Source organism: Pelophylax lessonae (genome assembly GCF_965119305.1).
Source record: "Pelophylax lessonae genome assembly, chromosome: 9".
Classification (NCBI taxonomy): Eukaryota; Metazoa; Chordata; class Amphibia; order Anura; family Ranidae; genus Pelophylax; species Pelophylax lessonae.
Window position 1 is genome coordinate 261,666,813 of NC_138776.1, and position 13,271 is coordinate 261,680,083.

Consider the following 13,271-nt stretch of genomic DNA (forward strand, 5'->3'; position numbering starts at 1 on the left):
ATCACCATCACACCACAACCAGGGATGCGTCTTTCGTAACCTCAGCACTTTGTGTAATACTATTGGGATAAAAAAGACAAGTGCTATTTCCACAGAGGTACTTTCGCCGTCAACCCATTGCGTGACAGAACCTCCTGACCCGTATCAGGTGATGGTTCTCACATTTCCACCTATACCAACACATGTCCAAAAGCTTAAAGAGAAGGCAAGTTAAAACCTAACCAAGCTTAAATCTTTTCCCACCCCCCACTAAGCCTATCCTATCTACCCTGTAAAAGCAAAGATGTTTATACGTACCTATTCTGAAGTCGTTCCGGTCCGGTCATATGATCTCTCCTGTGGCCATCTTCAGTGAAGAGGAAAGATCTCCGACAATGGTTGGGTGAGAAAGTCACCCATAGGCTTACTATGAGGCATCCGTTGATGGCTGTCCCTCTTCTACACTGAGGCTGGCGCTGGGAGACAATCATTTGACTGGACCAAGGTGCACTGAGAATAGGTAAGTATAGACATCTTTCCTTTAACAGGGTAGATATAATAATCTTAGAATAGGGGTGGGAGTTGATTTACCAACTTGACGTCCACTTGGTTGGGTGATGACGTCACTCATAGGCTTACTATGGTGCATCTGTTGTCGGCTGTCCCTCCTCTACACTGAGGCTGGTGCTGGGAGCCGATCATTTGACTGGACCAAGGCGCATCGAGAATAGGTAAGTATAGACATCTTTCCTTTAACAGGGTGGATATAATAATCTTAGAATGGGGATGGGAGTTGATTTAACCACTCAACGTTCAATTGGTTGGGTGATGACGTCACTCATAGGCTTACTATGGGGGATCCGTTGTCGGCTGTCCCTCCTCTACACTGAGGCTGGCGCTGGGAGCCAATCATTTGACTGGACCAAGGAGCATTGAGAAAAGGTAAGTACAGCCTTTATAGATATCTTTCCTTTAACAGGGTATATATAATAATCTTAGAATAGGGGTGGGAGTTGATTTACCCACTTGATGTCCACTTGGTTGGGTGATGACGTCACTCATAGGCTTACTATGGTGCATCCGTTGTGGTCTCTCTTCTCTACACTGAAGGCCCGTACACACATACCGATTTTCGGCTTGTTAGTATAATGCTTCCGACAGCCGACAGCGCACTTTCGGCCGAACAGAATCTGTCGTGCAAGCAGAAACATTTTTGTATGCAGACACCAAAACGGCCGATTGTTCGCCAGTCAGTACAGATTTCGGCCGACAGACAGCATATTTGCAAAACTGGGCATGCTCAGAAAAGAAAAAACACAGGGAAAGTTAACCATCACATGACATCACTTCTGCAGTCGGCTGTTGTTGGCGGACAAAATTCGTGTGCAGTCTTTTGCAGTTTCAACAGACACGACAGCCGTGGACATTTGACGGCCGATCGTTCGGCCTACGATCGGTACGTGTGTACGGGGCTTTAGGCTGGCGCTGGGAGCCGATCATTTGACTGGACCAAGGCGCATCGGGACTAGGTAAGTATAGACATCTTTCCTTTAACAGGGTGGATATAATAATCTTAGAATGGGGGTGGGAGTTGATTTAACCACTTGACGTCCACTTGGTTGGGTGATGATGTCACTCATAGGCTTACTATAGGGCATCCGTTGTCGGCTGTCCCTCTTCTACACTGAGGCTGGCGCTGGGAGACGATCATTTGACTGGACCAAGGTGCACCGAGAATAGGTAAGTATAGACATCTTTCCTTTAACAGGGTGGCTATAATAAACTTAGAATGGGGGTGGGAGTTGATTTAACCACTCAACGTTCAATTGGTTGGGTGATGACATCACTCATAGGCTTACTATGGGTAATCTGTTGTCGGCTGTCCCTCCTCTACACTGAGGCTTGCGCTGGGAGCCGATCATTTGACTGGACCAAGGCGCATCGAGAATAGGTAAGTATAGACATCTTTCCTTTAACAGGGTGGATATAATAATCTTAGAATGGGGGTGGGAGTTGATTTAACCACTCAACGTTCAATTGGTTGGGTGATGATGTCACTCATAGGCTTACTATGGGGGATCCGTTGTCGGCTGTCCCTCCTCTACACTGAGGCTGGAGCTGGGAGACGATCATTTGACTGGACCAAGGAGCATCGAGAAAAGGTAAGTATAGACATCTTTCCTTTAATAGGGTGGATAAAATAATCTTAGAATGGGGGTGGGAGTTGATTTAACCACTCAACGTTCAATTGGTTGGGTGATGACGTCACTCATAGGCTTACTATGAGGCATCCGTTGATGGCTGTCCCTCCTCTACACTGAGGCTGGAGCTGGGAGACGATCATTTGACTGGGACCAAGGAGCATTGAGAATAGGTAAGTATAGACATCTTTCCTTTAACAGGGAGGATATAATAATCTTAGAATGGGGGTGGGAGTAGATTTAACCACTTGACCTCCAGGAAGGTTTACCCCTTTTTGTTTTTTTTTTACAAATAGAGCTTTCTTTTGGTGGTATTTGATCTGTTTTTTTTTTTTTATTTTTTTGCAGTATAAACGAAAAAAGACTGAAATTTTGGAAAACATTTATTTTTTACTTTCTGCTATAAAACATATCCAATAAAAAGATTTTTAAAAAAATATAATTTCTTCATAAATTTTGGCTAATATTCTGCTACATGTCTTTGGTAAAAAAAAATCCTAATAAGTGTATATTGGTTGGTTTGCTTGAAAGTTTTAGCGCCTACAAACTATGATATATATATATATATATATAACACACTGGAATTTTTTTTTTTTTTTATATCACTAATGGCGGTCATAGTGCAGCGGGTAGATCATTGGCTCCGGACTTGCTGACAAGCTCCCGCTGTGTACAATCACTGTGGGTGCCGGCGGCATGCCCTAAACCCAGAAGTTGGCAGCGATGTACTGGTACGTCACTTTGCCTGTGCGGGCCGCCCGTCCGCAGGTGGTTAATCCAATTACCATGGAATGTGCCAAGGCAAATGTGGATTGTCCAACAACAGGACAAGAGCCAAGGAAATTTGTGGGGCCACCATGTTCTAATTACATAACCCAATCAAAGGGATTAGCTCAGCAGCGGGGTTTGTGTAACAAGTCCACAGCACACTAAGCAGTCACAGCAAATAGCAGATCTTGGTAAAATCACACATGAAATGTATTTTTCAATGTCTACCTATACTATGTACAAGCATTAAAACAGCAAAATGACAACAAATAAATCCTTGCCCCTTGGGCCAGGCCAGTCAGTAGTAAACATTTGCAATTTCCCTAAGTGGTCTGGGAGTTTTAGGCCCCATGCACACGGGACGTTGTTTTTCCTCCCCTGGATGCCTTTGCTTCTAGCAGAAAAAAAAACAGCCTAAGGCCACTTTTAGGAGCGTTTGGATATTTTTTTGGCACGTCAATCAGAAAAGGAGACAATGAAAATATTCCCTCACATTGGAGGTCAGTGGAAAAGTTACCCTTACATTGGTGGTCAGTGGAGAAAGGCCCTCTTACCTTGATTGTGAGTGGAAGGGGTGCCCCCCTACATTAGTGAGCAGCAGTAAAGCCCCCTCCATGTCCTTGGTCATTGTAGTCTTGGTGGTCAGAAGGAAATTGGCCTTCCAGTCCAAGGGAAGACGAATGCCCCTTACGTTGAGGGTCATTGGGAATAATGGCCTTTAATGGGTTATTGATTGTTACCAACCTTTGCTTTGTTCCTTGACTATGCTTCCACTTGGTCCCAACATGCAACTACTGCAACCATTGGCTTGTTCCACGACTATGCTTCTACTTGATCCCAACCTGCAACCCCTTGTTACCAACCTTTGGCTTGTTTCTTGACTACTTTTCCACTTAATCTCAACCTGCAACCCCTTGCTACTGACCTTTGGCTTGTTCCTCAACTATGCTTCAGCTTGATCCCAACCTTTAACCCGCTGTTACCAACCTTTGGCTTGTTCCTTGACTACACTTCTGTTTGATGTCAACCTCCAACCCCTAGTTACCATCCTTTAGCCTTGTTCCTCGACTACGCTTCTGCTTGTTCCCACCCTGCAACCCCTTGGTACCGACCTGTTGCTTGTTTCTTGACTAAATTTTTTGTTGATGCCTACCTGCAACCAGTTGGCTTTTTTCTCGACTATGCTTCCACTTGATCCCAACCTGCAACCCCTTGTTACTGACCTTGGGCTTGTTCCCCGACTATGCTTCTACTTGATCCCAACCTGCAACCAGTTGTTACCAACCTTTGGCTTGTTTACTGATTGTGATTCTATGCTCCTTAGGTTAGGGGTCATTGGGAAGAATGGCCTTCACATTGTTGCTTGGGAAGATTGTTACAGACAGCTAAAAAGATCAGCTGAGACTCCATTAGTTCCACATCAATGACTCTGGCCGCACAACTGTGCACACACCATTTGGCAGGGGGTCAAATTGCACCTGCTCACTACAGTAGGAATCCTGAGGAAGCTCTGGAGGAAAGCAAAGGTTTCACGGAACCCTGGGTGAGAATGGATGCACTACAATATCTTGTAGTGCCTAGCATATCCTAGATCTGCATGAAGAGAATCTATATAGTGTACCTTTTAGATAGCTAAAGCTATATTTATTTATTGCATAATATAGCTATCTGACTTTTTCAGTATGTTCCTTGCAAAATCCAAGGGGTAAAAAGCTCTTTACATGACTTTTTCTTCTGACCTCTCATATCCTGAAATATATTGAAGATCTCTGCTGCCTTTCTTACTAAGGGAAATTAATGTAATTTGTCTAATCTTAAAATAGCAAATAAATTCTACCCCTCCGTCTAATAAAATTGTCTCTTTAGATTTTTGTTAACCTCCATTATGTCCTCCACGTTTTAGATTGTAAGATCATTTGGGAATGGTCCTCTTTACCTTCTGTGTCCTGTTGTCAGGACCCAGATATGGACAAGCAACCTCTGCTGTGTCTGGCATGGCCTTGACTACTCTTCCACTTAATCTCAACCTGCAACCCCTTGTTACCGACATTTAGCTTGCTCCTTGACTACTTTTCCACTTGATTCCAACCTGAAACCCCTTGTTACTGACCTTTGGCTTGTTCCTCAACTACTCTTCCACTTAATCTCAACCTGAAAACCCTTGTTACCGATCTTTGTTTTTTTCCTCGACTATGCTTCCACCGAATCCCAACCTGCAACCCCTTCTTACCGACCTTTGACTTGTTCCTTGACTACACTTCCGCTTGATCCCAACTTGCAACCACTTGTTACCGACCTTTGGCTTGTTCCTCGACTACACTTCCGCTTCATCCTAACCTGCAACCCTCTGTTACTGACCATTGGCTTGTTCCTTGACTACGCTTCCGCTTGATCCCAAACTGCAACCCCTTGTTACCAACCTTTGGCTTGTTCCTTGACTACGCTTCCACTTGATCCCAACCTGCAACCACTTGTTACCAACCTTTGGCTTTTTCTTCGACTACGCTTCCACTTACTCCCAACCTGCAACCCCTTGTTACTGACCTTTGGCTTGTTCCTCGACTACGCTTCCGCTTGATCCCAACCTGCAACCACTTGTTACCAAGCTTTGGCTTGTTCCTCAACTATGCTTCTTCTTAATCCCAACCTGCTATATCTGCTACTGGACTGGACACCAGCTTGCTCACCTCCTGGTGGAGCAATCCTGAAGACCACGACCTGGTACTAACACACAGCAAAAACCACCTCAACCATTTGGAGTTCTGCTGAATACTGGTTAGTGCTTAGATCCTGCACCTCAAGTGAGCCCGCGTCATCCGTCAGGGTGAAGACCACCACCTGGTACTAACACACAGCAAAAACCAGCTCCACCATCTGGCGTTCTGGTGAATACCAGTTAGTACTTAGATCCCGCACCTCAAGTGAGCCCACGTCATCTGCCAAGTTGACTTGCTTGAATACCTATCCTGCTGGTCGATGGAAGCCTCTCTACTGCTATAGCTACTGGTCTCTGAGCCTGACCCCTGACTGTGACACCAGTCCTTCTACTGCTTTTCCACTTGATTCCAACCTGCAACCCCTTGTTACCAACCTTCGGCTTGTTCCTCAACTACTGTTCCACTTAATCTCAACCTGCAACCCCTTGTTACTGACCTTTGGCTTACTCCTTGACTACTCTTCCGCTTAATCCCAATCGGTAACCCTCTTGTTACCGACCTTTGGCTTGTTCCTCAACTACTGTTCCACTTAATCTCAACCTGCAACCCCTTGTTACTGACCTTTGGCTTGTTCCTTGACTACTCTTCCACTTAATCTCAACCTGCAAACCCTTGTTACCGACCTTTGGCTTTTTCCTCGACTATGCTTCCACCTAATCCCAACTTGCAAACCCTTTTTACCGACCTTTGGTTCGTTCCTTGACTACACTTCAGCTTGATCCCAAAGCAGAAGCGTATGTTTGGACTGTGTCATTTGTATGCTTTTATTTTTTTAATTGAGGTACAGTGCTGGTTGGTGTAATAATGAAATGTTATAATGGTAATAAACAGAGCACTAAAACAGCGAGTGTTTTATTTGGGCCTGGAAACAAGCTCACATAATAATACCACTACATCCATACCCAATCATTTTAAAGTGAATCAAAAAGACAACAAATACTAAAACGTCCTTTTCCTTATCAGGCAATTATTCTACTGATGGAACAACTTATGAAGACCCACTGTACATTGGTCATAGGCATCAGCGGACACAGAATTTTTGATGTGCCGTCAGATTTCAATGCAAAACATTTCCAGAGAGGATGCCCATTTAGTGTTTCAGTTTCTACTGTCTACAAAAGTCTGAAACATTATCCGCACTGAGAACACGAAAAATGTCATTTGTCTTTGTGAACTCTCAGGTGTCTAATAAGGATTCCTTTTTGATTAAAACTTTTCCCACACTCTGTACAAGAAAAAGGACGCTCGCCAGTGTGAATGATCTGATGTCTATGAAGGAGTCCTATCTCAGCAAAACATTTTCCACACTCTGGACAGGAAAAAGGACGCTCGCCCGTGTGACTTCTTTGGTGTACAAGAAGGTGTACTTTCTGAACATAAGATTTTCCACACTCTGCACAAGAATAAGGATGCTCACCAGTATGAATTTTCTGGTGTCTAAGAAGATCTCCTTTTTGAATAAAACCTTTCCCGCACTCTGTACACGGAAAAGGACGCTCACCCGTGTGACTTCTTTGGTGGGTAATCAGGTCTGCTTTCCGAATGAAACATTTCCCGCAGTCTGTACATGGAAAAGGACGTTCTCCAGTGTGAATTCTCTGGTGTCTAATAAAGTCTGTTTTCCAAGGGAAACACTTCCCGCACTCTGAACACGAAAAAGGGTGATCGCCAGTGTGACTTCCTTGGTGCCTAAGAAGGTCTGCTTTCTCGATAAAACACTTCCCGCACTCTGAACATGAAAAAGGACGTTTACCTGTGTGTCTCTTCTGATGTCTAAGAAGGTTTACTTTCTGGACATAAGATTTCCCGCACTCGGTACAGGAAAAAGGGCGTTCGCCCATGTGAATTTTCTGGTGTCGAAGAAGGTCTCCTTTGTGAGTGAAACTTCTACCGCAATCTGAGCACTGAAAAGGGCGTTCTCCCGTGTGACTTTTCTGGTGTCTAAGAAGGTGGTGTTTTCGAGTGAAACTTTTCTCGCACTGCGAACATAGAAAAGGACGCTCCGGATTGGTCGGGTCTGAGGAGCTATCCGCACTCTTACGTTTTGGATGGATTTTTTTAACAGCACGTGAGCGAGGGTGAGAGGGACCCTTTGGTCTCTTCGAGGACTTCTGGACACCACCTCTACCTGTTGGAAAGAATTATTCTTTATAATATCAAAAACATTCTTCTTCCATTTAATTACTAATTTATTTTTTGCCGTTGACACCTTATGTGAAGTTCAACAGGACTAACTCCTTTGAAAATTACAGTGGAGCTTCACCCAAAAGGGGAAGTCCAGCTTTTTCACCTCATCCCTTCCTCCCCTCCTCTACCACTTTTGGACACTTATTTTTTTTTTTTCTTTTTGGGGGGGGGGGGGGGGGGAGAGTAACTATTTTTGACAGGTACCCGCTCCCACTTACTACCGGATCACCTGGGCAAATAGTGGGCAAGCTGTGGCCCTCAGGGTGTTGTGGAACTACATTTCCCATGAGGCATTGCACGACTGGTAGTTATAAGCATGACTCTATAAATCCCATGAGGCACTGCAAGACTGAGATTTATAATCATGACTCCCAGAGGCAGTAGCATGATGGGACTTGTAGTTTTGCAACAGCTGGAGGACCACAGGTTGCCCACCCCTGGCCTAGGCGAGTGGCAGTTGGACTTCCACTCCCATTTGCCTGTTGACTTCAGGGAAACGTCACAAAGCAATGCACAGTGGGACACCGGCTGTGAAGCCGCAAGGAGTCACAGTCGGCTTCCCTTCGTAAGCATGTCACTGCCCGGGACCTGAAGAAGCGGGCCGGGTCGGGATAGTGCTGGACACTTACCAGTCCAGGGATCCAGTGTTGTCCTCACCTGAGCTGATTCTTCAATCAGCTTCAGGTCCAGGTGCCAGCATCTTGACTAAGGGAAACTGGCAGTGAAGCCTTGCAGCTTTACAGTCGGTTTCCCACTGCACATGCATAAGCCGTGCTGTGCATTGTGAATGGTCCCGCTGTCTTCCGATCTATGATGTGTCCCAAAAGGCTTCCGTGGAAGGAGGGGGGGAAAACTTCTGCTTGGATTGCTACGGCGATCTGACCTGAAGAGGGAGTGGGTACCTGTCAAAACCAAGTACCCACTCGCTATTTTATTCTGATGATGTGAAGGGCTATAAATCTCAATCACCAATCCACACACCAGATGAACATCTGTATTCAGAGTTAAATGCTTACCTTCTGCCGGTGTCGCCATCATCCCACCTTCTTCCCCAGACTGGTGATCATCCATCTCATACGTCTCCTCGTCTTCATCTTTAACTTCAACTTTTATATACATCGGTTCTTCATCCTAAAGCATCAAAAAATACCAGCAAACTATGAGTGCCAAGAGGCTTGGAGAGAAGAATATAATCTCATACGGTCCAGAGTCAGTTTTGAATTTTATGCATGTACCTGATCCTGAGGGGTGCTATCATCTTCCTGAGATGACTCCCTGTGATCAAGAGGACTGGGACATCTCTCTGGTAGCTCTGTGTCACTGGATCCATCTGTAGGAAACACACTACTAAATACATTGTTTCTATGCTTATTTCAGAGGATGGGGGATCTAGGTGGACCCTCCATAGCACTTTCTGATTTAAAGAGACCAAAGTCTACCTAAAATCCAGAGAAATGCTGTTTTGGTGAGGAAAAAAAACACTTACCTTTCCTGATACCTCCGTTCCACTGAACACCACTCCAACCTTTCCTGATCCATCTGTGCCACTGAACACCGCTCCAACCTTTCCTGATCCCTCCATGCCACTGAACACCACTCCAACCTTTCCTGATCCCTCCATGCCACTGAACACCACTCCAATCTTTCCTGATCCCTCTATGTCACTGAATACCACTCCAACCTTTCCTGATCCCTCCATGCCACTGAACACCACTCCAACCTTTCCTGATCTATCTGTGCCACTGAGCACCACTCCAACGTATCCTGATCCCTCTATGCCACTGAACACAACTCCAATCTTTCCTGGTCCCTCAATGACACTGAACACCACTCCAATCTTTTACTGATCCCTCCATGCCACTGAACACCACTCCAACCTTTCCTGATCCCTCCATGCCACTGAACACCACTCCAACCTTTCCTGATCCCTCCATGCCTCTGAACACCACTCCAATCTTTTACTGATCCCTCCATGCCACTGAACACCACTCCAATCTTTCCTGATCCCTCAATGCCACTGAACACCACTCCAACGTATCCTGATCCCTCCATGCCACTGAACACCACTCCAATCTTTCCTGATCCCTCAATGACACTGAACACCACTCCAACCTTTCCTGATCCCTCCATGCCACTGAACACCACTCCAACGTATCCTGATCCCTCTATGCCACTGAACACCACTCCAACCTTTCCTGATCCCTCCATGCCACTGAACACCACTCCAACCTTTCCTGATCCCTCCATGCCACTGAACACCACTCCAATCTTTTACTGATCCCTCTATGCCACTGAACACCACTCCAATCTTTCTTGATACCTCCATGCCACTGAACACCACGCCAATCTTTCTTGATTCCTCAATGCCACTGAACACCACTCCAATCTTTTACTGATCCCTCCATGCCACTGAACACCACTCCGACCTTTCTTGATCCCTCCATGCCACTGAACTCCACTCTAACCTTTCCTGATCCCTCCATGCAACTGTAATCCACTTCAACCTTTCCTAAACCCTCCATGTCGCTGACCACCACTCCAACCTTTCCTGATCCCTCCATGCCACTGAACACCACTCCAACTTTTCCTAACCCTTCCATGCCATTGAACTTCGCTCCAACCTTTCTTGATCTCCCCCTGCCACTAAACACCATTTCAACCTTTCCTGATCCTTCTCTGCCACTGAACTCCAATCCAACCTTTTCTGATCCCTCCATGCCACTAAACACCAATCAAACCTTTCCCAATCCCTCCATGCCACTGAAATCCACTCTAACCTTTCCTGATCCCTCCATGCCACTAAACAGCACTCCAACCTTTCCTGATCTCTTCATGTCAATGAACATCACTCCAACCTTTCCTGATCCGTCTTCCGCCACTGAACACCACTCCACCTTCTATGATCTCTTTATACCACTAATGTACAGTCCTACAGATCCTCAGTCATTAATACATATACCCAAACAGTTTCTGTATTTGATATTAATTTTTCACCTGTGCTGATATCTAAAGAAGATTCCTCCTCTTTAATTGTTGCAATCACAACCTCCTTCGGAGACTGCTGATAGTCCATCACAAAAACCTCCACTTCTTCTTCTTTAACTTCAATTTTCATATCCATCTGTTCTTCACACTAAACCAAAAGAAGAACAGAAAATAATATCTTCTAAATGTGACCACCGATGACTTGAGACTACATGGAAGAGTGTCATCTCATACAGTCTGTAAACGCTTATGTTGTCCCCATCTACCTGATGATGGTGAGGGATGGTGTGATCTTCCTGTGTGGAATCCCGGGAATACAGAGGACGGGGACATCTCTCTGGTGGGTTCCCATTACTGGATCCATCTGTAGGAAACACACACACTGACTGAATACATTGTTTCTATGTGTTTATCAGATGATGGGGGATCTAGGTGGAGCCTCCGTACTGCTCTCTCCTTTACAATAAAGTCTCCTCTTACCCGGTGATGTGAGGGGCGGCTGATTCTCCATCATGACGTCCTTGTAGAGATCCTTGTGTCCTTCTATATACTCCCACTCCTCCATGGAGAAATAGACAGTGACATCCTGACACCTTATAGGAACCTGACACACACAATGATACAGTCACCATCCAGAATCCTCCTCACCTCTCCAGTCAGGTCTGTGTTTTATTAATAGAAATAAGGCTGATGTGGCTACTTCAGTGTTCTCTGTACAGCACTACGGTATATGTCAGAGAGGGGACATTTGCAGACTGACCAAACTTTGGCCAAATGCAGTCTTCAAGGGACAGGGACTGTCCCAGCAAATCCAGGACAGTTGACCAGTATGGCTAATAAAATGTATAATAATAATAATAGTGTGTGACTGAGGGGGAGGGGACATTAGAGTGTAAACTCCTCTGGTACAGAGACTGATGTGACTGTGGAGGAGGGGACATTAGAGTGTAAGCTCCTCTGGTACAGAGACTGATGTGACTGGCTCAGTGATCTCTGTACAGCACTGCGGTATATGTCAGAGTTATATAAATGTATAATAATAATAGTGTGTGACTGTGGGGGGACATTAGAGTGTAAGCTCCTCTGGTACAGAGACTGATGTGACTGGCTCAGTGATCTCTGTACAGCACTGCGGTATATGTCAGAGCTATCTAAATGTATAATAGTAATAGTGTGTGGCTGTGGGGGAGGGGACATTAGAGTGTAAGCTCCTCTGGTACAGAGACTGATGCGTCTGGTCCATTGTTCTGAGCTACAGATAGGAATACAATCAATCCATTTATTGTTATACTATATATGTGTGTGTATCATCATCTGCTGGAGATAAAAGACGTCACAATGAATATGGAGGAAGAGGACGAAACATGACAGGGGGGGGGGTTACTGGGTGTAAATATAAAATAATATCTTATTACCTCCTCTGCTGCCAGTTCCAGCAATGTCTCCTCTCTACTTCCTGTCTGTGCATGACATCACTTCCTGTCTGCAGTTTATAAAGAGCCATCCTCTTTGTGCGTTCCACTCAGTATAAGTGAGATCCCTATCTAGTGGAGAATAAAGGAACTGCACCCTTAAGGTCTTCTGGGATTTGTGTTGGAAGTCGTCCGTCACACCGGGGGATCACCATCATCGCACTCCAGTCTGGGGCACGTCTGTCTTGAAGAAAAGTGAGCGCTTCATCGGTATTATAAAGTGGAAAATGGACCGGCACTATTTTCACATGCACTGTTTCTCCTCCCTCACTTCTCCAGGCCTCCTATGTAGCTGAGAACAGAGACTGTGGGCACAACTCACTAACCTTTTTTTTCCTGCATCTGAAAGCACCTTGTCCCCATGTTGATGGGGACAAGGGCCTCTTCCCCACAACCTTGGCTGGTGGTTGTGGGGGTCTGCGGGCGGGGGCATATCGGAATCTGGAAGCCACCTTTAACAAGGTGGCCCCCATATTCCACCCCCCCATGTCAATGAGTACATTGTACCCCTACACATTCACCAAAAAAGTGTAAAAGTGAATAAAGGCAGTTTTTGACAATTCCTTCATTAAAAACGAAAAATAAATGTCCCCTAATGTAGATCCACCGTCAATCACGAAGCCCGCCGCAACGCCGACCCGAAAAAAGAAATCCAAGTTGCGTGAGGTCCAGTGTGAAGTTTCCACGGTCCGTGATGATTTGGGGAGCCATGAAACTTCACACCAGACCTCATACAACTTGGATTCTGTGCCTCTCCAGACTCTGGGACCTTGATTTCCAAATGAAATGCTACATTTTCCACAGTCAGAGATGATTTGGGGAGCCGTGTCATCTGCTGGTGTTGGTCCACTGTGTTTTATCAAGTCCAAAGTCAGCGCAGCCCTCTAGCAGGAAATTCTAGAGCACTCAATGCTTCCCTCTGCTGACCAGCTTTATGGAGAGGCTGATTTCATTTTCCAGCT

At 45.5% G+C, this 13,271-nt stretch overlaps 3 protein-coding genes across 3 annotated transcripts in view; all 3 read right to left on the bottom strand.

The window, feature by feature from the left end:
- The window catches only part of LOC309564420 (uncharacterized protein), a gene marked incomplete at both ends in the record, with an annotated part of 648,900 nt that overhangs the window by 198,146 nt on the left and 437,483 nt on the right, over nt 1-13,271 (bottom strand).
- LOC309563485 (uncharacterized protein) overlaps nt 1-13,271 on the bottom strand; it is a gene marked incomplete at its 3' end in the record, with an annotated part of 314,854 nt that overhangs the window by 176,813 nt on the left and 124,770 nt on the right. The window lies entirely within an intron of this gene.
- Nucleotides 1-13,271, bottom strand: part of LOC309563489 (uncharacterized protein) — a gene marked incomplete at its 5' end in the record, with an annotated part of 118,075 nt that overhangs the window by 29,397 nt on the left and 75,407 nt on the right. Inside the window, 6 exon segments of the mRNA XM_082267882.1 lie at nt 6,826-7,793; nt 8,869-8,983; nt 9,088-9,182; nt 10,847-10,985; nt 11,104-11,201; nt 11,318-11,435. Coding sequence (XP_082124008.1) covers nt 6,826-7,793; nt 8,869-8,983; nt 9,088-9,182; nt 10,847-10,985; nt 11,104-11,201; nt 11,318-11,435 — 1,533 coding nt within the window.